This window comes from Jatropha curcas, chromosome 2 (assembly GCF_041381405.1).
Source record: "Jatropha curcas cultivar XTBG-Jc1 chromosome 2, XTBG_Jcur_1.0, whole genome shotgun sequence".
In the NCBI taxonomy this organism is placed as follows: domain Eukaryota; kingdom Viridiplantae; phylum Streptophyta; class Magnoliopsida; order Malpighiales; family Euphorbiaceae; genus Jatropha; species Jatropha curcas.
Genome location: NC_143152.1, coordinates 30,377,101 through 30,402,233, shown reverse-complemented (window position 1 = coordinate 30,402,233; position 25,133 = coordinate 30,377,101). Strand labels below are relative to the sequence as shown.

The window sequence follows — 25,133 nt, the reverse complement described above, 5'->3', positions numbered from 1 at the left end:
GAAAGCAAAGTCTTTTAGTATAAATAAATTTTTAAGGGAATTTACTCCCCATAACTTGATGAAACTCATAAATTATAATTTTTATTTTCAGAAATTAATTATGTTACTTTTTAACTAAAAACTAAATAGCACTTCTGCTAACTTTTCTCTTAAATTATAATTAAAAAATAGCAATTTTGTTTTCGTTAATTATTATTATTAATATGATCATTTCTCTAAAAAAATATTATTATCATTTTTTTTTTTTTTTGCATATCACATTGTACTTTTTCTTTTATTCTAAATAATTCAGAAATAAAAACATATTAAAATTAACAAGTTATTTATATGTTTAGATTAAATTATTAGATAAAAAGTTGACAACAATTTTTTTTTGTCTTTTAGGAGGACAGGATCGAAAAGAGAAGTATTCCGTTTGATTTTTTTTAGTTGAATGATTAATAAAAAATTAATAAAATCTTAAAGAAAAGATTATTTAGTTGAATGATAAAAAAGAAAAAAGAAATTGATGGTTGCCATATGAACTAAAGTAGTGATTTAGCCATAATGGTTGCCATAAAAGAAGGGTAAGAAGTCTGATGATGGCTCCATAGCCATAAAGTTGGGTCGCTGTTCGTTGAACTTAATTACACTTCTAAGTAATTGATGGGGACAAGTTCCTAGCCATTGAAAAACTCGACCGATGTGGGTTCCATTTAATATACGGTCATGATTGATGCTCTCCCTCTCTATGTATCCGTACTTGCTTCTGCTTTCTGGTGTTATACGTCATTGCCAGTTTCATAAGCGGTCTAATGGTCAAATGGGCGGGGGATAAGCATTCAATTTGGTGAATAAATATTTATTAAAAATTCGATTAAAGAAAATTAAATTTTTAATTATTAATTAAATATTCGATTAAAATTTAATTTAATCAATTTAATCAAATTAACTAATTCTCAAAATCACGTCGTTTTGATTAAGTAGATAATAAAATTAAAAATATTAATTTTTATTTTGATTTAGTAGTGATTAATAAGTTCGGTTATTTTTTATTTCGGTTAAAGTCGGTGAATCATAAATTTCGGTTAAATTCGATCGGTTAATTAAGTTTTCACCTTGTTTTAACTTCAGTTCAATTAATGATCAAAATTAATTCAGGTAAAATGGTTCGATTAAAAAATTAGTTCGGTTAAGTCAAAAAATTTTTATTTAATTTATTTCAATTAAAAGTGTTACACAAATTGACTGAATGCTCAACCTTAGTCTTGGTTTTTTTTTTTTCTTTTTTTAATTATATTATATATAGATGATTGATATTTAATTTTAAAATCTAGTATCATCAATTTATCAACAGGTGATTGCATTTGGCTAATACATAAATTTGGTTTTGAATTTTAGTTTTTTTTTTTATTAGTTTCTGAACTTTGCAGATATCAATCATAACTTTACATTTCTACATTTTATTTTGATGATAGACATAGTTATTATTGAAATCACATTTTATTTTAGCACTGAAATGTGAAATTAAAGTGTCACGGTAGGTGCACAAAATTTCAAAAGCTCTAAACACTCTTCGAAATTATAATCAAATTTATGCACCAAAAAGATTGATTTTCGCTTCAAACTCTGCTTGTAATATGAAGATTCAAAATTTAAGATGCAAAAGAATTTAATTTACTCCAATCAAAAATTTAAAAACTAAATTAATAAATTAATATAATAGATTAATTTGTCTTCTAATTAATAAGAAAACCATATTACTTATTTTTGTTTTTTAAGAAGTAGTATTTCGTTTGAATTGGAAATAAATGCTCATCTAACAGATGTCCCACTGAGTATTTATATTCCATATCTGATGTTGGTATGTTTTTTATGGCTATTGCTTAACAGGATTAGTTAAGAAAATTAAAACATACATAAAAGAAGGAAAAATTATTATTTTATTGCCAGATTCAATAATTAATTCAACAATAATAATAATAATAATAATAATAAAGAAAGAAAATTTTTGTCTACATCCCCCGACATATAGATGGTCCCATACATCAAATTAATTAAAAAATTTTTTAAAAAAAATATTATTTTTTTATTTTATTTATATAATTAGAAATATTTCGCTTTAATGAAATTTTTTTTTATGATTAATTCAGTCTATATGTTAATAGGTCAGTTTTATACACTGAATATGGATAAATTTTTTTAAAAAAATTTACAGTCTGTGTCCCCACTCTATACTTAACATCATCACAGCGGCTGCACTAAAAAAACAAAAAAAACCTACGGCTTGGACATCTTCAATTTACATCTTTTGTTTTTCATATATTTATATTTTAAATAAATTTTAAATTGTGTTTGTAATTATTTCTTTTGTTTTTATATGCCAAACAAACAAATAATAATTAAGTCTCGGATTTAAAATAATTAAAGTTAGTTATATGAATCTTTTGCCTTTAATATTTTAATAGAAAATTTTATATAATTAATCAAATTAATTAGTACAGATTGTATTTAGCAGAAAAATTAATTATATTTTTAATCTCAAAACTAATCTATATTATCACAATTAAATTAAAATTTATTTTAAAAAAATTAATTATATATATATATATATATATATAAAATTCCTATGGTAGTCTTCTTTTTTAATGGATAGTTTATTTGGAAATAATAAATCATAATTTCATTGAGCAAAACAAGAAGTAAATTAAAGAAATATATAAAAGTAAGGGTACGGTAAACAGAGAGGGCAATATAAGAAAGAAGGAAATAGAGAGAAATGTAAGATAGGGATGCGAGCTTTTCGTTTTGGTGATTAACTTTGATTGTTTCTTTAGCTTTATCTGCCGACACAAAACCCGGCCATAAGGCTTCACTCAGACAGCTTAGTATCCCTCCACATTTTCTTTTGGTTTCTTTCCCTTTCCTTCTTTTCTTTTATTTTTCTCTCATAATTTCCTTTACTGGCTCGTGGGTTTTCTTCTGTTTCCATAAAAGTCATGGATTTTTACCGGAATGTGATGTTTTCCGGTGACTATCACCAACCGGAGCAAGTCCTTCCAACCCCTTCTTCTAGTTCTAAGCTCGGCTGTTCTATAACACCCATTAGCCCTCTTGATGACCTTTTCTCTGCTCAAAATACTGTATGTGCTAATTTCTCTTCTTCTCAATTTTTTTCTTTGTACTTGTTATTCTTTACAGAAGAATTGCTGTTTTGGATGCAAGAAATTTCCTTTTCTTTTGTTTCTAGTCATATTATGCATAACAAGTTAAAGAAGAGGACTTCAGCCTTGACTATTTATTTTAGTTATTTTTCTTGCTTGTTTATGCTTTCTCTCCTTTCCCTTTTTTTTTTTTTTTTTTTTTTTTTTTTTTTTTTTTGTGCTAGATTTTTTCCACAAGCATCTTTACTACTTCTGGTACCCAAAAAAATTAAAAAGATGCAACCTTTGCTCTTTTTTTGACATGTTATTTAGTTTAAAATTATTTTCATATCAGTTTCTTTCATGGTTTTTGCTAATTTTTCTTCCTTTTTTTCCCTATTTGATGGATTATTGTTTGCAGGAAGTGGATGTTAGCTTAGAATGGCTATCAGTATTTGTAGAAGACTGCTTATCCAGCAAAGGAAATTGCCTTCCACCACCAACAAATACAACACCACCAGCAGAGGTCTCAGTAAAGAAACAAGAAAAGCCTCAACATAATCCACAATCTAATAACAATTCTTTGGAGAAATTTGTAATCCCAGGGAAGGCAAGAAGCAAAAGAAAAAGAGTAACTGGTGTCAAAACTAGAAACCCATTATCTAGTTGGTCTTATTGTAACCAATTAACTTTAAATTTTCCAAGCTCAGACCCTCCTCTACTCCAACAAGCCTATTGGTTAGCTGATAGTGAACTCATTATGCCTAAAAAGGACACCACCACCACCACTACAACCACCACCAAAGCAAGAGATAGTGAACTGGATGAGAACCTGGAACAAGAAAAGGTTGTTGCTAAGGAGAGTTTGAGGATTTTGGAAAATAGCAATGGGCAGCAGCAGCAGCCAAGAAGGTGCTCCCATTGCCTAGCTCAGAGGACCCCACAATGGAGGGCTGGACCATTGGGTCCAAAAACACTGTGCAATGCATGTGGAGTCAGGTACAAATCAGGCAGGTTATTGCCAGAGTATAGACCAGCCAAGAGTCCTACTTTTGTGAGCTATCTGCACTCCAATTCTCACAAGAAAGTTATGGAAATGAGAATGGCTACTAGTTCTACTACTACTGTCTTCAATTCTTAGTGATCAGTGCTGAAATTAATTTTCCTACAATCTCCATTAATGTATATTGTTTTAAAAAAAAGGAACAGAGTTTTTAGTTTAGTTTAGTTTCTACTCTTCCGATAGAAATTCTAGTCTTCCTTATTTATTTGTTGAGGGCTTAAGCTTAATTAATTTAGCTTTATATAATGTTATTGGATTTTCCTGCATTTTTTCACATGAAATTTCCTTTTTTTTCCTTTTATCTTATGGATGATTAAAAGGTCCATTTCTTGATATCGACCCTGCAGAAGAGTATTTTCTTGCGTGAAACTAAAATCCAGGTAAAGAAAGCAAATATGGAGAAAATTATTTATTTCCCTGTCATACAGAATTAAATTATTTTAACCTTTGGCTAAAACCAACATTTAATTCTGGTTGGTACAACCATTATGTCTCTCTCTTAGAAACTTCTTGTTGATGAATTTCCAAGAACAAGAAAACTTTTTCCTGGCAGTTTATGAATCTAATAAAAACTATATCTCTTCATGTGGATATTCTTATGATTTATACTTTTATAGTATTTGGATAGTAGAAAAAAATTGATTTTATAAATTTACAGCATGGATTATGCCATTATGGAGGACAGCAAATCTCAACAAACAAAAAGAAAATGTTCCACTGAGTAATCCATGCAGAATAGAACATTTCTTTTGACTAAATTCAATTTATAGGTAAAATAAAATTATAAAGAAATATTATTTTTTTTCTTTATTCTTGAATTTTTTTTATATTTTGAATAAAAAAATTTTGGCACTTGCTCATAGGAGATAAGATGGATGGACTTTACTTGAGCATTCACGTGACTTTTTCAATGTTACTTTTAAAATTAAAAAAAAAAAAAAAAAAAAAAAAAAGTTGATTCTCAAGAAAATAAGAAACAGTTTAGAAGAGATTCTTGTCCTTCACTTGTTCTTTCAAGACTCTTTTACCTCTGTTCATGCACAGCTCCCTTCAAATTTTCCCTCCATTTTTAGTCAAATGAACCCTAGCTGCCTAAGTTTTTAATAATTTTATTTTATTTTTATCATTTTGCCTTTGTAATTGTAAATAGTGTGGCTGTAAGTAAATATTTAAAAATTTTTATTTTCATTAATTTAATTTATAGATAAGCCCATAAATATATAAATAAGTTTAATTTGCGTTCTCATTTCGCTATCTCTTTCTTACCTTTCTTTCTGTTTCTCTTTGTCCAAATACTATTTTCTTCAAATGAGATTAGAAACATAAATTTTAAAATCATCAATAATTCAACCATTTATAGAATAATAATATAAGAAATTAAAGGTCGAACTTAGATTATTATTTGAAAAAAAAAAAGAGATTAAATTAAATCTTTTGAAAACTTATAATACACCTTAAATTATACTTTCAAACCTACATTTCCTGCTAGGAAACGCCTTTGAGTAGGTGCTTAAATCTTATAATGACAATTAATTAGTGGCATTAAATTAAACTTCCTATATCTAGAATTCGGACAGCTCGTGTACATTTTGTACTACTAGTTGTTGGCGACCTTTTCCCATGTTGACTCTTCTTTATAGTTGGTCCTTCCCTTCTTGCTTGCATGTGTTCATTTTCCAAAAATAAAAAAAAAATAAAAAAAAGGTAATTTTGCTTATCTTATGATTTTATTGGATTTGCTTGTTCTACATTTCATCTATAAACGGGGTAATAGATGAACGTTTCTCATTCGAACATTGCACTTCTTTATCCATTAGTTTTGCACTTGTTATTTCTTATAAATATCAATAAAGTATTATATGTTACGTGAAAAATGAAAAGTCTCGAGTTCTAATTATTTCAATTCGAAATTTGCCAAGTCAAAGGAAGACTATCCTCATATGTACTTATTATATTATTTCGGCCGGTCTCTCAATATATATATATATATATATATAGGGAGAGGTTGGGGAATAAAACATAATATGGTATTGTTTATCAAAATATAGACTTCCAAGACACTTGGGATAAAGATACAGGCAATTCCTTTCTTCTATATGCTCATTTTCCCAAATCTTTATTTCAAGAAAAGGGAAAGAAAAGTAAACATTTCGTCTAAATTTTGGGTTGGTAGTTGTTTGTTGTTACATGTTATCCCACACACTTACTTACAGTCCTCAGTTTGAAGATAATTTAAAAAAAAAAAAAAAATTCATGCTTAAAGTCAAGAATTCTTTGTTAAGCTAAGTTCTCCAATCTAATGATTGTTTTATAATACAGTAAATCAAAGTTAATCAATGTATTATTCTTACCATTTCATAGTAATAAAAACATTTAATTTATTAATCATGTTAATTAATGCTAGCTAAAATATTGAAAACATAATACTCCCTCTATTTCATTTTGTTTGCTAATTATTATTTTTTTTAGATGTTCCAAAATATTTGCAAGGTTTCGAAATTTAGATATGTGAGCAATTATCTTTCCATAATAACATTTATGATTCTTTATTTAATTGAATGAATTTTATTAATATCTTAATAAGTTAAAGGTAAAAAATGACAAAATAACTTTTGTTAATTAATTCTTAATATACCTATTTTATCAAACTATGAAAACAAAATAGGCTATAACTGGTTACTAATTACAATTTTTTGCAAAAATGGGATAATTTACAAGTTCTGCCATTAAAAATAAAAGATTATATTTGTTAAGTACAATCTTTTGCATGCATGCAAAAATCAGTTAATTTACAAGTTTTGAAATTAAAAATAAAAGAGTATATTTGTTTAGATCGACTATATTTGTTGACCTAATTATGCGATCTTGGATATCTAAAGCTTTTACTCATCGCACACTAAAACATAATTTAATAGTAAATACATATATAACATGACGATAAAGATTGAAATAGTATATTCTAAATCATTGTGGATTATGATGTCATTCAACATTGTTTAGTGCTCACTAATTGAAATTTGAATTTGAACTAAAGTGTGTATTTTAGTCAAAGATAGTTTCTATCATTACAAAAGTTGTTAATTTAAAAGGTGACTTGTTGATGGTAAACATCAAATTATTAAATAAAAGAGAGTTATTAAATAAGTAATTTAATCATTAGATTTTTTTTCATAAGATATTATATATAAAAAATATTATAAAATCTGCATTGTGAGCATTCGTTACAACAATATTTAAATTTTATAACTTATTTTCATTGGTGTACCTCTTAGTTTTTCTTTTCTCTTCCTATGTATCAAAAAGAATATTCAAATTCAGTTACAAACCCATTAAGCGAATCCAATTGAAAAAGGGATAGAAATATATATATTAAAATTAATTGGTTAGAAATATAGGAACCAAATTTAAAATATAAATTGCAATTAAATGTTTATTTGAAATATAGAAAATTAAAAATTAAAAATAGGCTAAAATTTAAAATTCTTTATGTACTAAAAAAATTAAAAAGATTAAATTAAATAAGATGTAGGTTATTAGTATGGGATATATCACATCTACAAGGGAAAGGCACAAGTGGGTTTGTAGTGTTGGTAGGTGTTAGATGGTGCATAAATTGATAAGGGGAAGAGGGTCTATCAAATAATTTTGAACATTAGGAAATGGGCTACTCCTAATGTTTTTTCATTTTTTGTCTGCCTATTGAATTAGGGTCCCAGAAAGAAAAGTCTCCATTAAAACATCACATGGTTTGCCATCAATCTAGTGGCCTGATCAATGATCATGCAGTGAATCTCATGATCATGTACTTTCTTTCAGCCACTCTAACTCTTAATTTATTAACATAACATATTTATTTTTTCAGTAAAATTAAGATGTGTAATTTTTTATCCACCGCCGTGAAGCGTAAAGATTTATAATTTTATTTACTTTTTAAAAATTAAATTTATATTCTCATTTTTATTAAAATTGAAACGACTTGCCTCCTAATTTATTAACATATTCATGTATATCCTTGGAAAAAGAAAGTAAGAAATCAAATGATTTGCTATTGGGGCAATTGGCATGAGTCCTCGTATCCTTGGTTGGTGGGGGGTCATGGGTGGTTGGACATCATCCTAGTTAGCACCCATTAATTAACTCCTTTCAAATGTTTTTTAATCCTAGATTCTTGAAATCTGTTTTGGTTCTTTACACATAAGCTAAAAAGGTCACCTTGTCATTTAAAAAAAAAAAAAATATATTATAATTACGCATCCTTTTTCAATTTTAATTTGTGAAAACATAATTAATAAAAATAGTTATTATACTTTAGTATAGAAACTAAGCCAAATTATGTTAAAGATAAAAATTATGTAAATTTTCAAATTCACTGTTTTTAAAATAATGAAAAGTAATACCTAAAATTTTGCCAATTACTTTTATTTTACCAATTTGTTCAATTGGGTACTCTTAGGCTGGATCGAATATTGGAACCATCACTCAATTATATATTTAATGGGCTTAAGTCTGAACTTTTGAAATGGCCCATTTTTGTACACAAAATAATAATAATAATAATAATAACAATCTACCTATACTATATATAAGTGTGTATTTATATTTCACACAAATATCTTACACAAATATCTTCAAGAGAAGATTAAAAGAAATATTAAATTTCACATAAACTATTCGATCAATTAAATATTTATTATTCTTATTATTGTATTTTTTTTTTTTTGCCTTTATTTCCATAGGCAATTATTTCTAAGAGTATTATAAAAGAAAATATCACATATTCTTTTCTATGATAAGAAAAGAAAAATATTAGGTAACTATTTTTTATCTTAGATAATCGTCTATAATAAAAAGAAAATAAAAGAAAAAATTAATTAAATATTCTCATATACACCACTTTATCATTTTTTTTCCATGGAAAGAACTCCAAAAACTTAAATTATGTAATATAATTTCAAAAATTTATATTTAAAAATTTATTCTATTTAAAAAAAATATATCCAATCAAATCATACAAATATAAAAAAGAATATTAATAAAAAAACTTTTTTTTCTATTTTTATCTACCTCCTAAATAAATTACTTTAAATTATAATCAAAATAAAATTAAATAAATAATAACTTTTAAAAATAAAATATAAAATTTTCAAATATATAATTATCACATATATTTATTAAAAGTAAATTTTAAAAAAGATAAAGCTTAAAATTTTGAATACTTAATTATTTATATGTATTTATTTAAGAGGTAATTTTTATAAATTATATCCAATACTATATATACATAAATTTCACATAAATTCAAGAGGAAATTAAAAAAATATCAAATTTTAGAGAAACTATTATATTAATTAAATATTTATTAATCTTATTATTGTATAACATTTTTTCACCTTTGTTGCCATAATCTAATTATTATTATTAATTATTATTATTATTTTTATTTAATATTATTGTAATTTATCTTCAACATTATTATTTTAAATGAATATGTGTAAGTATGAGACGTTTGAAAATTTTTATTTTTTGAATTTTTTTTAAATAAATATATCTAAATAATTAATATTTTAATTTAAAAGGATATGGTTAAATTTCTTTAATTACAAATTGCACTCTAATTTGATTGGCCAAAAATTAAGATAAAAAATTATTATTTTTAAACATCTCAAATTTGATTAATTATATTGGTATATTATTTAATTCAAATCTTATTCTTTCTATTAAGGAATATAATTTTATTATTAAATTTTTGAAATGATTTCATGATTTTGATTGGATAAAAAAATAAAAATAAAAATAATATTATTTATAAATATTTAATTTGATTTATTATATTAGTTTCTCATTCTATTGTTAAAATATTTTTATTTACTAAAACAGATTATAGCGAAAATTATTAACAGAACATGTAAGTTAATTATAAGACGTAAAATAAAATTATATGATGATTTTTATAAATCAATTTGGTAGTTTAATAAAAAAAATAAAAGAAACTAGTATATAATAAAAAATTATATGAATCAATATATTGAAGAGAATATAAATGACATATTTCTTATTTAAATTGCTATTTTAAAGTGAGAAACAAATATATCAATTTTTTTAATGAGATATTACAATTCAAGACATATAATAAAAAAAATTACTATATAAATAAAAATCACTCTATTTATTGTAATCTAAATAAGAATTTATATTTTAATTATATAAATAGAAAAACTAAACAAGTATAAAAAATCAGCATATAATTATGCATATAGTCAACATGCATCATACGTCATAAAATAATTATCTTTCTGTATTATGTGTATTATCTTTCACAATTTTATTTTTATATCAATAATTAACAATATTTTTAGTTTTTTTTTTTTTTTTTGGAATGCAACAATATTTTTAGTTGAAATTTTAGTTTTAATAGAACAAAAGTATTTGAACAATGAAGCATTTTTTTTTTCAATTTATTAGTTAAATAGAAATAATTGCTTCACACATATGGATTGGGCACAAATTGATCACAAATCTTAAAATTTGTAATCGGTCACTAAAAACATTTTGAAACTTAAATAATTAGCAACTAAAAAATATAATTGATCATACCAAAGAGGGCCTTAATCGTAGTTAGCAATTGATTCTAGAAAGATAATTTGATAACATAAAAATAAAATCTGAAATAAATTTTTGACAACAAAGCTAGGAAATAAATAAAATTCTCCGAAATTTTATTCAAAGAATCAATTAAGAGTAACCCAAATTCACAGAGCAAGAAAGTAATAAAAACAAATACAATGTATTTAAATAGTACATCCAAAGTATCTACAAAAAATTAAACCTATAGCAACAAAAATGTTAATACTGTTACAAATGCAAAACCCACCAGTGAGGGGTGAACAGGAGAGGAGGAAGAAGCAATCTGAATGATAAAATTACACTTCCCTTGTGAAATATTCACGTTAGTAACCGTGGCCAAACCTTGAAAATCGCAGGCCATTGGATCCTGGTTCTGTACCTGGAAATACATATTGAATGCATAGGAAGCATTTCCATTAGCATCCAAACCATTACAAGAAGAGCCATATCCCAGCGCTGTGCAATCTGAAAATGTGCAAGCATAATCTATATTATCTGCAAGTTTGCTAAGGTCTTGAGCATTTGGATTGAACGTACACCATTTCGATGGTAGGTATTGAACGTTTTGCGCTCCGATGAGTAACTTGTTTTGACCCTGACCGGAAAGGTCTAATGCAAATTTAGGCTGGCCATCATACTTGAAGATTCCCCAATGGCGCTCAAAGTTTCCTGGAGCTATGCTCTTGGCATCCTCATCAAGAAGACCGAACAAGTAAACTTCTATGAATCCAGGGCGAAGTGGGGTGCCTCTGTTGCTCGCAAGTCGCGGCAACAGACCATTATAAAATCTGTATGCATAATCCACTGTAGCACTCTTGTCTCCATCTGTTGGCCAGCCTACCTCACCTACTATAACGGTCATATCTCCAAACCCCACTGCTTTGAGAGCTGAGACTAACGTGTCGAAGTTGGCATCAAAAACATTGGTGTACTGAATACCAGAACCAACATCAACAACTGTCTGAGATACTCCATCAAAGAAAGCATAGTCAATAGGGAAGTTATCATTTCCATATAGACTCAGAAAAGGATAGATGTTAACTGTGAAAGGTGCATTGTTCTTATTCAGAAACTGAACAATTTGGGTCATCAGGTCATTGATATCACTACGGAATCTTCCTGCAGAGGGATAACTCTGGCCAGTGGGCGAGTTGTAGACATCAGCATTCAATGGCACAGTAGCCTTAATGGAGTCTCCAACCCCAGCTTCATTGAGAGCATTTTGAATGTTCTGAAGTGCTGGGAAGGTGGTGTTTATGAATGAACCATTGTAGGATGTGAGGAAAGGCTCATTGCCAACTGCAACATACCTGCGCAGACAAAGTAAGTGTATAATAGAATCGTGGAGTTTTAATTGTGAGGTTTTATTCTCTACAATGCCAAAGTTGGAAATAAATGACAATCACTTAAACATAATTTACAAACATTCAATGTTTTTTTCTTTAAAAAAAAAAAAAAAAGAAAAGAAAAGAAAGAGATTCCTTCCATCAACTTGCTTAAACATGAAACAACTGATTGCAAATTTAAGAATCTTAGCATATCCATTACTTAGCCGATATAATCAGTATATATTCATTACTTACTTCCAAACTCTACTAAATTTTTTTTTTTTAAAATGAACAGCTTTAATTGTAAAAGATGAACATTGTTCATCATAGACAGATTTAAAGGAAAATGTATTTGATTTCAGGGTTGTGATGATAGATTTCATAATAGAAGTCGGACAAGATTGTATCAAAAAACTCCACTCTACTACTTTTCCAATCCTCAATAAGACTGCAAAAAAACCTTTTGAATATGCTTAAAAAAGTTGTATAACAATATTAGAAAGATCGAAATGAAAGAATAAAAAGCAAAGTTAGGAAACTCAAGCACTCATTCTTAATTGATTCCACAGGACATCAATTACAGATCTAAATGTCAAACAGCTGAAACCATGCAACAAAGTAAAAAAAGAATAGGTAATTCTCTTTCTCAAAATTTAGAACAGAAATTCACCATTGACATCATGTTATACTTATATCTTAATTTCCTGTTCTTGCCTATTCTTGTCTACTTTGTAATATTAAGTTGCCTCAGATAAAAAAATATACCAAGGAAAAGAATCTATTACTGTGACTGATAGCTGACTCTCTACGAAAAGGGACATAAAAATTCTACAAAAGTAAAGTTAACGTCCTTTGTAAGATTCTATAGCCCCTTTTCTCTTTTCCGAGGACGTTACATCATGTGCTATGAGAATATAGTACAGATACAAAATCAAGGTATAGATTAGAGAAAGATTAACATTAAATGAACTGAAGGTTGGATAATAAAGCTCACATGCATTGCATTAATACAGATCAAGTTGCAAGAATCAAATATCTTTCCATTTAACAAATCCCAATTGTCATCTTATAACAGATTCAGCAAGAAATGAAATAAAGAACTGACATGATACAATAAAGTTTTTCAGCAAATGAAATAAAGAAAAGACAATAAGTGGATAACTTATAAAATAAACAGAATTTATTTGATTTCCAAACTAAATATAATCCATTTCCAGTATTATCAATCAAAAACTAGATGAACCCATCATTTTAAATTTATGGAAACCACGTAGTTGGGGAAAATATAGAATTAAGTTTCTAATCAAACCCCTCCAGAACATCAATTTCTCAACAACTTTCGCAATACATCGAACAGGTTAGGAAACTTCAGGTACAGAAAGAAAAAGACACTCAAGGTTTAGCAAAACCACCCAAACGTAATCATAATTCAGCTCCTCCATCATAACAAATTGGAAAATTCACTAAAAACTTACTAAATTTTCAAATGTTTAGAACTATCGGTCTACCACATGATGACAGCATCTTAGGCAATTTTGTTACAATTTACAACAAACAAAAGGCCTAGATAGCATATAATAAACCAACAAGAATTGATAAAAAAAATAAATTAATTTGATCGGTGTCAGTTTAACCCAAACAGACAATTCAATATAAAAAAACACAATAATTTACACACAAAAAAAAAAAAAAAAAAAAAAAGAATGATGCTTTAATCTTACTTGATGTTAACTCCTCCATTGAAGTTGTAAATAGAGATATTGCTCTTGACAAAATCCTTAGCACGTTTATAATCATTCATGGCAAGTAACTGATCATTGGGTATAGCCACCATGACTTCAATGCCAGTCCCAGCAAGAGCGCGCATTGTGCTTGCTTCTGTATCAAAAAGCTTCACTTTTTTTATCCCATTGTCCTTCAACATCTGTACTACAGTCTTTGGTGGTAATTTGTGGGTAGCCTGTGTCCCCCAATTAACTCCTAAACCATAAACACAAGTATCCAAAAGGCCTAAAAGCAAAAGCCATCTTAGAAACCAAGAACTAACCATTTTAGTGGAGGCGAAATATAATAAATTTTGACGGAAAAGTGAATGTAAAAGTAGTGAAATTGGTTTATCTATGGTTCATCTATTGCCGAAAATATCACCGACGGGTTTTTATGAGATGAAGAGGGAAAGCAACGGCCTTTGTTAGCTGGGTACGCGAAAAATTAGCGATTTAATGCCGCAGAATCTAAAGTATTGAGATCGTGATGTGTATGTGTGCGTGTGAGAGAGATAAAGCAAAAGAATTTTAATACCGAAAAGGGAAAATTATATATAAAACAGAGGAGAGAGAAATTTGAGACAAATATGAATCAAAACACTAAAATGAAGAAATAGCCGATCCAATTCAATCAATCGATGTTAGAAAATGGGTTTTGAATTAAATTTGAAAAATCGATTAGCACTATGACTTTGAAAAAATAGCAGATGCAGATTTATGTACAGACTTTGAAGTAAAAAACAGAGAAATACAGAATGGAAGCCCACAAAAGAAGACTGAAACCATATATTATTTGTGGTTTTTTATTGAAAGAGATTCAAATAGGCTCTTATTGAAAACAAATACAAAAAACAGAGACAAGTAAAGAAAGAAGGAAATTTGTTATTTTGAGTTTTCTGTTTTAAAAGGACGAAAAAGGTAAAAACAGCAGCAGGGAAAGAGAGAGGGAAAGCCAAATGAGAAAGGACAAACACACTACGGAGATTAGTGGAAAATGAGAAAAGCAACCGATTTTCAGTGATGGGTTTTTGTCTCGATCAGATATTTCAGAGAACTCTTAACGGCTAGAATTTGAGAAATACCTCAAATGGGTCTAGATTTAAAATGGTTTTGAATATTTGATAAATGATACCATCAAAGGAGAGGTATGAGTAAATACCAAGGCTTTGAAAAATGTTCCTTTCTTTGATTTGGAAAGTAACGCTATATACAGAAACATGGAGACTCTGTTTTCTTTTTCTATTTAGTAAAAGAATTATTAGAGTTCTAAGAGATATATATATATATATATAGCTTTTTTTTTTTTTTCTGCGTATATTTAAAAAGTGTAATCCTTTTTGAACTACGGATACATCTATAATCTCTTTCAAAAATTGAATTGATATTCTCATCCTACAAAAAAGGATTGAATTTACTTATCATTTTAATCATTTGCAAAAATAGATGCACAAGCGATATCCCAAGTGTTTAAAGGAATCCAGGGCTCAAATTTAAAATTTCTTATTAAAGAATAATAGACCTGTCATTCCATTTGACATACCTCTCGAGGATTGTATATATATATATTTTTATAAATAGAAAAGATACTAATGTTATTCTTTATGCCTCTTTCATCCCCTCTTTTGTTAATTCTCAACTCTTTCAATACTTTACTTTAATTGGATAATGAATAATGAATCAAGTATCTTTCTATTCTCATTTAATTTTTTTAATATTAGTAAATATAAATAATAGGGTAATGTGCTATATTTTTATTTGTTTATTTTTTGAAAAAAGAATGCGTAAAAAAAGTTTTAAATTAATAAATAAGAGAGATTGCTAGACCAGAAAAAAACCAATATTCACGTGAAAGTCACGAGGGAAAATATAAAAAGGGATGCACGTGAGACACGATAAATAACATTTTCTTAAACCTGATGATTCCAATAGTTAAATTAACGAGGATAATCACTGTTTAAGCTTTAATAAATTCGATTTTCTCAAATAAAAAAAAAAAAGAGTCAAATAATGCTTAAGTGGTAATGACGTGGTTCCCACTTTTACCCATGACAGAGTGACAGCCCACATCCACGTTGGTCGCTTTAAGCAATAATAATAAGCAAATCGGCCACGTTCAAAAACTAAGGGTATTATAGTCATTTAAACATTTATTTCTGAATATTATTATTATTATTTTATTTATGGGGTAATTGTCTGTGAGGTTGAGGTGGTCGGTCACCGACATCAACTAATATCCATTGGATTAGACGACATGTGGTGCTTTTTGGGATTGGAAAAGTCACTATTTTAGCTTTCCGTTCTTTTGCTAAAACGCACATATAATAATATATTCACTACAAAAGACTCTATGAATATTAAGAAATAAAGAAGCTTGTGTTTTTCGCTTCTTATCTCGAGAAGCGTCTCTTTATATGAATTTTTTTTTTTTATCGAAATTTTTCACTTAATATTTTCGATCTAGATTAAGTGTATTGACGAGACTTTGATCTGAGTTTAGATGTTTGATTATGTTAAATTTTTTTTGAATTTCAATAGTAAAAGAAAGATTTCACGGATAAAAAAAATAAAAATATATGATATCAATACTAAAATTTAATTTTGTTATAAGTAAGTTGATAAAAAAATATTTCAAACTCTAAATATCAGGAGCGAGCGGGTATTATTACATATATTGCTAGACGGCTCTAAAACTTAAAAAAAAAAAATCTTAATATTAGAAAATTAAAGTGAAACTTTATGTTTCTTCTTTAAATTCTAATTACTGGTTCTGCTTTATAATAATAATAATAATAATAATGGATTTTTTTGGTCAATTATGTAGTGATAAGGTAATAAAAATAGAAAGAAAATAGAAGTAGAAAGAAATGTATTAGAAGTGAAGGATATGGACAATGGAGAAGTCTCTTTCGAGGAAGACGGCATAACTCTTCAAAACGCGTAGCTAAATAGAGGTTAATTTGCCTTCTCTTTCACATTTTTCACACTCATTCATAAAGAGAAGTGTTTCTAATGAAAATTTTCTCCATATATAAGAATTCAACACTTAATTTTTTATTTAGGCTTTAATAAATATTCTACTTTTTATTTCCCAATATGAAGTAAAAATTTCATTAATTTCAAAAACAATTGTCGTTTGTATCCTTTAAGCCTCTTTTAAGACTATGCAATTGCAAGAAAGAAACTAAGTTTTAATCACATGATTGTACTTTTGATTAGTCCGTGAACAAGTATATTGGTGCATCACCTTGTTAATTGGAATTTCAATTAAGATGTTAATTAAAATATTTTCTTTATATATCCCTTAATTTTGATTGAATAAAAAGATAAAAGGTATATGATTATACATTATGCTAAAAAAAATAGTTCATAAATAGCGGTTTAAAAGATATATTTAAATCAACGAATGATCTTAATTAAATTAATAATTAGATAAATAAACAAAATTCTAAATTTACATGTGTGTTATTGAAATTAATTTAAAGAAGTTGTAGGATAATGACTTCTCTATCCAAATAATAATAATAATAAATAAAGCTAATCATACAAATATTTTAAATCATGTTGTTTTTTTTTTTTAAATTATAATTAATGAGGAAGAAATTAAAAATCTTGTCCTCTTCATGAAAAAAAATTCAAAATACTAATATGGATAATGATGACATAACAAATAAAAAAAATGCTAATTGTATAAAAAAAAACTTTCGATTAATATATTAGTTCTGTCACGACCCGTTTCCGTGGGCCGGACCGGCACTAGGGCCTAGGTAAGCTTAAGGCCCCCGAGGCCTGTAGTAAGCCTGAAATGCTAAAATCTATTATCTCGGTATAAAATTTCAACACTCAGCCTATATGATTATGAAAGATAAACCTCAATATTTTATTAAATCTCGGCCCAAATTTATCGACTACAACATTCCACAGTTCGGGCCCAATTAACAATGCATCACATTTATAATATGGGTTCACATAATTATCTCATCTATAATAATAAACGCTAAAAGTATACAAATCCTACAACTGCGGAGTCACTAACTGTTAGTATACATAGCTTTTATACACATAATTACATAGCAAAATAATTATGGAACTAGGAAAAATTCTTTATTGCCCTGCGCCGAAGAAACATAGCCTAAATCGGATTAAAGGAAAAACCTACTTCCTGAAAAATCAAACAAGACATGTGAGTTTTCTAAGGAGTAATAATTTTTGCACCACACACGCAGTCACACAAATGTGTAAACATATTAATCTAGTCGTCCGACTAGTTATATGCTCACGCAGCCAGTCACACAAATGGCAAATCACCAGCACTCACAATCATTAACATCTTCATATAATCACATCACGTGGAAATTAGTCAGTGGAGTCACCGAACCCCCGATGAGCCGTCCTCCCACATGGCTCATCCTCTCACATGTGCACCAGGGAGCCGATCCCCCATACTGGCCGACCGGTCTAATCCTCACTTGACCAGCCCTCTCATTATTTTTCCATTCTCTCTCTCTTTTTCTTTTTATACCAACAGGAGGCAACCCGGTCGTCTCCATCAAATCTAGATCATCAGGCGCTCACAACAGGAGGCCACCCTGCGGGCTGCGATCAAATCTAGATTATCCGGTGCGCCCAATAAAGAAGCCAACCTGTGGTTAACAGTCACGGTAACGGTAGGTGCACACGGGGGCGCCGATCTCCCATTTACCCGGCTAACAGTAATCAGAATCAGGATCCATATACGGTAACGGTCTCACAAACCCATGGTGACCCACTTCATCCCAATTCCACACACACAAAGCATAGCATTATCACAACACAATTAATCAAACATTGCAATTAAATGCAAGTGTATTAATCAATTAAACATCGTAATGCAATGCACAATTAGGCATCCAAAATCAAATGCAAATAAATAAGTAAATAGTGTTAACAATAAACAACAACAATAAAATAAATAATAATAATAATAAACAATAATAATGAAAATAAATAAATAAATAATGGAATACTTAAATGAATAATAATGATAATAAATAAATAATTAGAGTACTTTATTTATTATGGATCAAATTATAGAATTTATCTAAATAAACTTATTAATTATATTGTTAATTAAAACTAGTCTAAGTTCTATCGAAATTTCGGCAGCACCTCCCCTAAAAATTGGACTATCTACCTGTTTAAATATCACAATATTATTATATATTTACCAATCAATACACACAGCCCATCCGTCGGGCAATCAACAATTTAAGTCCCATCCTCCTTTGTCGACGTTCACCAAATAAATTTTCAAATTATAATAACCTCCAACAAGTTCTAATGATATTATTAATTGTCCTCTAACTATATACTTGTCTAAGCCTTAGATTATAACCTCTCCTACCAATATTTATTAAAACTCCTAGATTAGCTTACATCAATATGAGTTAGGAATTCTTATCTCAATATTAAACCTCCTAATTATAATTATGGTTCATGTAATCTTATTTGACAATGTTCTAAACTAATTTGCAAATACGTTATTCTAAAATCCTTAATGAGTTCATTAGTCATATTCGCTATCGCAATTACGGCACACTAACCAATATAATTTATTCACAAAAGACTATAAATGTTCTAAATATATTTAAGCTACCCCAATAATCTCATTTCTTATTATTCTATTTAATCTATTTAATTACTCAATTAAATTCATTAATTAACTAATTCAGAATTTATACAAAAATTGAGAATTGAGTCTTAGGGCATACCGATTGAAATTTGGGCGACAATTCCACGATCCTCTCGAAGAGAGGAAAATTCTGTCCTTTGGTGTCTCGCAGGACCGCCGCCATCCACGGTGGCCGGAGAATCGATTTTTGCCCAGAAATTTACGATTCGCATACCAAAATGCTCGAAATTATGCCAAGACCTCGACTATATGACCAGTTTGAACTGAATGTGCCTCGTTTGGTTGGAATCCGCCTTTAAACCTTCGACCAGTCGCGCTTCTTTGGATTTTTCCGATCCCGGCAAAATCACTCGAGAGTGAAGCCATAAAACAGAAATAGGAGAGGAAAGGAAGTCGACCGCGCCTGGCTCGTGGCTTGGGATCGCCGGAAAAACTGAGTTGAAGAGGCCATTTCATGGTCGAGCGAAATCGCCGCCCTCCTGCGGCTGCTACGCTCACCAGGATCGAAGGAGAGAGGGGAAGGGAGATCTGAGCAGCTACGGTGGTGACGTGACGGCAAGGAGATGAGGTCGATCGACTCTGGTGGCCGGAAACGGGGAGGGAAGGAGGAGGAGGAGGAGGTTGCGCGCTGGCGCTCGCGCAAGGAAGGAGAAGGGAAAAGAAAAAAAAAGAAAAAAGAAAAAAAAAAAAAGAAAGAAAAAATCTTGGGCTTCTAGACCATTCCGGTTCGATTCGAACCGGTTTGGTCTAATTTCAATGATTCGGCTCGATTTTGTTCGGTTTGCAAGTTTTCACTTGGTTTTCAGATTATTCGTGTGGTTTTCGAAAAATCAATTCGCGTTTCGGGTCCGGTTCAATTTATTTTAATTATTTTAATTAGGTTTCATAACATTCCTCCATTAACTAAATAAAAATAAAAATATAATTAGGAATCATATTTGATTTTTAGGAAAATTAATTTATATATATATATATATATACATAATAGATCAATTGCTGGACTTTCATTTTATTATTCGAAAATTTAACTGTTCTCGATTCAAAATTTTCGACATTATATTTGGGCTTGGGCCCAATTTGCAAAAACTTGAACTCAAATTAAAATTGTTCACTATTTACGGCCCATACCGTCAAAAATTCAAATTTTTGATTTAATAAAAATTCAAAGGTTTCGAAAATAAAAATTCAGGGTGTTTCAAGTTCAATATGGATAAACTATTTTAGAAAACAAACATTCGATTAATATATTCATTCAAAAAAAAAATGTTAATTGTAATTGTCTGCATTATTAATTTGGTAGTTTATGTAATAATTAATTACCATGTTCAACAACTTTAATCAAGATAATCAGAATTGGCCAAGGCAAGAAGCTGTTGTATTTGACAGTACTATTTGGATTTGGGCTAACACATTCCCCTCCCTGCGTTGCCTTCAGATTGTGAAAAAAGTAACAGCATTCCATTTTAGTAACTGCTTTTCATTAATATGTAATTAGAGTTTTGGTGTAACTAACATAACTAATTCAATCCAACAAAGACTTGTTCAAATAATTAATTTCCTTATTAGGGTCTTTATCAGCTTACAACAACCTTAAATTATTTAGATTTATAAACAGTTGTATATTAGTTAGTTTCATAGTCTGCAAGCAACATGACATATACCTTATGTGTATTAGCAGATATCTTGGGAAGGAAAGTTGAATTCATCCTCATTCACAAGATTTTTGCTCAGCCCAGATGAAGGAGCAGACTCAGGGGTTGAATCATCAGGTAAATTCTGAGGTTGCTGCTGCTGCTCAACTTTTGAAAGGCTAACATCTGCATTTATCATTCATGGCATTAACAAATATGCATTTTAGGATAGTGTGCCAATCAAGTTAAGCTGAGCAGTGCCAGCATCTTTTGCACCACTAGACATCATGACTTGTTGACTAGCCTGTTGGTGGATGGTGTTTGGCTGCTGTAAGGCTGCCGATGTAACGGTATTGAGACCTGATGCCTGAACTCCAAGTCCCAGATTAGCTTGTGGAGAGAAAGATGGGCTTTGAGAATTAAACTGCCCAAACAGTCAGAAAGTGTAACACCCCTTCCCGGTCCACCCGTAAACCCGAATGAACCGAGTCAAGATGCTACAAACTGGTTGACTGTATGGCCTGACATGCTGAAAACATACTGTATATTGAATATAATAACATGCTGGTACTGTTTACAAAAATAATGTAATTTATATTTACAAAACATGATACTAGTGTCAAAATGAAATGGGCCCAACTGTGTGCCCTGTGTAACACCCCTTCCCGGTCCACCCGTAAACCTGAATGAACCGAGTCGAGATGCTACAAACTGGTTGACTGTATGGTCTGACATGCTGAAAACATACTGTATATTGAATATAATAACATGCTGGTACTGTTTCCAAAACTAATGTACTTTACAAAACATGATACAAGTTTACAAAATGAAATGGGCCCAACTGTGTGCCCTGTACATGCCATAAAAAGAAAAACAAAATGAGTTTCTACCCTGAAGACCGAGTCTTCTACAGATGAACTGCAGCAGTTGTACGCGGACTCTCTATGGACCAGTCTCAAAACCTGCGAGTTAAACAGGTAACTCGCTGAGCAAATAATGCTCAGTGGATATCTCAACAATAAAGAAACAATTAAACACATACATATATAGAACGAACCATGGAAACATGTATGGCACATATAAGCTCACACATTATGATACTTTCATGATATCTTGATTAACTTTTGTACTGTTTATAATCCTGTATAATTCATGAAATGTTATGTCAAGATATCTGAATGGCTCCATAAGGTTATAGTGAAACCGAAGTGATAAGATAAACTGTATGAAACTGGATGAAACTGTATGCTATAGGCCCCGAACCGGATTCAACTATGCCAATATTGTCCGTTTTGGTGCCCCTAACCGGATTTGCACCGCACGGTTTCATCATATCCACTCAACGGCCTGTAGCTGGAGTTCCAAACTGTATGGGGAGCAGATCTGCTATTCTATGTCGCGACATAGCCTTATCTACATGGTTTCTACCTAACCTCAATGGAGCTTAAGATTAGCATGTCAACAATGTAACACAATAGCACATAAATGGTTTCACAACGTCATCGTTCATCATATTGATTTGATTTCACATCATATGAATGCTTGTATGTTGTTTTAATCCATGTTCTTATGTTGTATTTTTGTTGTAAAATGATTGGATGCATGCATGTTGAGCAAAGGAATGTAATTACATAGCAAATGAAAGGCAAAAGTGTGTCAAAGCATCAGTCGCGAGCGCGACATTCCAAGTCGCGAGCGCGAGATGCTTCCCAGAGAGAAGTCGCGAGCGCGTCTTCAAACCTCGCGAGCGCGAGAAATGCATTTGAGAGTCAGAGGGTTTTCTGGCTCAAGTCGCGACCGCGCAGCACAAGTCGCGAGCGCGAGATGAAGTCGCGAGCGCGCTTGTGTGATTCGCGAGCGGGAGATGCGCACACTGAGAGTCAGAGAGCTTCTGGCCAAAGTCGCGAGCGCGCATGTGATCCTCGCGAGCGCGAGTTGTGCAATTGAGAGTCAGAGAGCTACCTGACTCAAGTCGCGAGCGCGCAATAGGAAATCGCGAGCGCGACTTGCTTTCCAGTATGCGCGAGCGCGCAACGTGATTCTGTGCAGTCTGTGTTCTTTTGGCCATAACTCTCAATAGCTAACTCCAAATTGAATGATTCAAAAGCCCATGTAAAGCTAACACAGAAAGGAACAAATAACTCTTCTATGACAATTCCTAATTCCATCATTATATGGGTTCAAAATCAAGATGAAGTTGCTGGTAACATTTCCAGCAAACTCTGTTTCCGCTTCATATGTTCATCCCCTGTTTTCACATCATTTCCAGTACTTCCACCCAACAACAAGCAACATATCATCTCATGAGCAACACTCCACACAATTTTTCATGCAAAGAACATGGGAAATAACAAGAGATATCAAACCTGTCTTGCCACAAAGCTGGGGCTCTGTTTTAACTTCTCTTTTCTGCAACTTTGGAACTTTCTTCTCCTATACACAAGAATTCTCATAACTCATCTCCACTACAACTAAATTAAATAGAAAATAACATCACACTTCAAGGAATTCTACTTACTTAGAGGTGACTTAGTGCTTAACGTGCATGAAACTTGCAAGGAAACGGGAGGGAAAGTAAGAAGAGAATATGAAAATGGGAAAGTGAGCTGATAAGAACGGGTAGTCTCTAGAAGAAATGACTTGGCTGTGTAACATATCTACTTGGTACCTCAAGTGTACAAAGACACAAGGCCTAAACTTTTTCATGCAAATAAGTCCACTTATCATCTCATGCTACCCCAACCGGGTTTGGTTCAACCCAACTCACCCTTCCTCTATGAAATGACTCAACTCAACGCACTAGGATGTTACACCCTGTACATGCCATGAAAAGGATAAACAAAAATACACATCCGTATGAGTAGCTACCCTGAAGACTGAGTCTTCTACAGATGAACTGCAGCAGTTGTAAGCTGACTCTCTACTGTCCAACCTCAAAACCTGCGAGTTAAACAGGTAACTCGCTGAGCAAAGAAAGCTCAGTGGATATCTCAACAGATAAAGAAACAATTAAGCACATACATATATAGAAAGAACCAACCATGTAAACATATATGGCACATATAAGCTCACACATTATGATACTTTCATGATGCCTTGATTATCTTTTGTACTGTTTATAATACTGTATAATTCATGAAATGTTATGTCAAGATATCTGTATGGCTCCATAAGATTATAGTGAAACCGAAGTGATAAGAAAAACTGTATGAAACTGGATGAATACTGTATGTTTGGCTGCTATGGCCCATATAATCATATCCACTCAACGGCCTGTAGCCGGAGTACCAAACTGTATGAGGTGCAGATCTGCTATCCTATGTCGCGACATAGCCTTATCTACATGGTTTCTACCTAACCTCAATGGAGCATAATGTTGGTATAGCAATAATATAACACAACATCACATTAATAGTTCATAACTTCATAATTCATAATGTATATTTGATTTCACATCATTTGCATGCTTGAATGTTGTTTTGATACATGTTCTAATGTTGTATTTGATGTTAAAATGATTGTAGGCATATAAGTGAAGCAAAGAAATACAATTGCATTGAAAAAGAAATCCAAAAGTGCATGAAAACACAAGTCGCGAGCGCGTACTTCAAAGTCGCGAGCGCGTAGAATGCAAAATGAGAGACAGTGAGTTATCGGGCACAAGTCGCGAGCGCGTACTTGAAAGTCGCGAGCGCGAGAAGTGCCAAATGAGAGACAGTGTGTTCTCAGGCTAAATTCGCGAGCGCGCGATGAAGGTCGCGAGCGCTTACAGGCCAAAGGCCAAGTACGCGAGCGCGCACTTCACAGTCGCGAGCGCGAGATGTGCCAAATGAGAGTCAGAGAGTTTGTGAGCACAAGTCGCGACCGCGTACTTGAAAGTCGCGAGCGCGAGATGTGCTAAATAAGAGTCAGAGAGTTTCAGGTGAAAGTC

The 25,133-nt window shown here is 30.7% G+C and overlaps 2 protein-coding genes and 1 long non-coding RNA gene across 3 annotated transcripts; 1 reads left to right on the top strand and 2 right to left on the bottom strand.

The window, feature by feature from the left end:
* The first annotated feature begins 2,762 nt into the window (after nt 1-2,762).
* Nucleotides 2,763-4,451, top strand: LOC105632647 (GATA transcription factor 7). Its single transcript, XM_012215086.4, has 2 exons — nt 2,763-3,122; nt 3,544-4,451. The coding sequence occupies exons 1-2, from the start codon at nt 2,979-2,981 to the stop codon at nt 4,261-4,263; spliced, it is 864 nt and encodes a 287-aa protein (XP_012070476.1). The 5' UTR covers nt 2,763-2,978; the 3' UTR covers nt 4,264-4,451.
* A 6,429-nt stretch (nt 4,452-10,880) lies between these two features.
* On the bottom strand, nt 10,881-15,009 carry LOC105632648 (glucan endo-1,3-beta-glucosidase 8). Its single transcript, XM_012215087.4, has 2 exons — nt 13,859-15,009; nt 10,881-12,119 (listed from the first exon to the last, which is right to left on the bottom strand). The coding sequence occupies exons 1-2, from the start codon at nt 14,185-14,187 to the stop codon at nt 11,012-11,014; spliced, it is 1,437 nt and encodes a 478-aa protein (XP_012070477.1). The 5' UTR covers nt 14,188-15,009; the 3' UTR covers nt 10,881-11,011.
* Nucleotides 15,010-21,936: 6,927 nt separating this feature from the next.
* LOC149498590 (uncharacterized) lies at nt 21,937-25,057 on the bottom strand. The gene is made up of 2 exons (XR_016319478.1): nt 23,569-25,057; nt 21,937-22,164 (listed from the first exon to the last, which is right to left on the bottom strand). It is a non-coding gene; the product is annotated as an uncharacterized LOC149498590 (long non-coding RNA).
* Nucleotides 25,058-25,133: the final 76 nt, after the last annotated feature.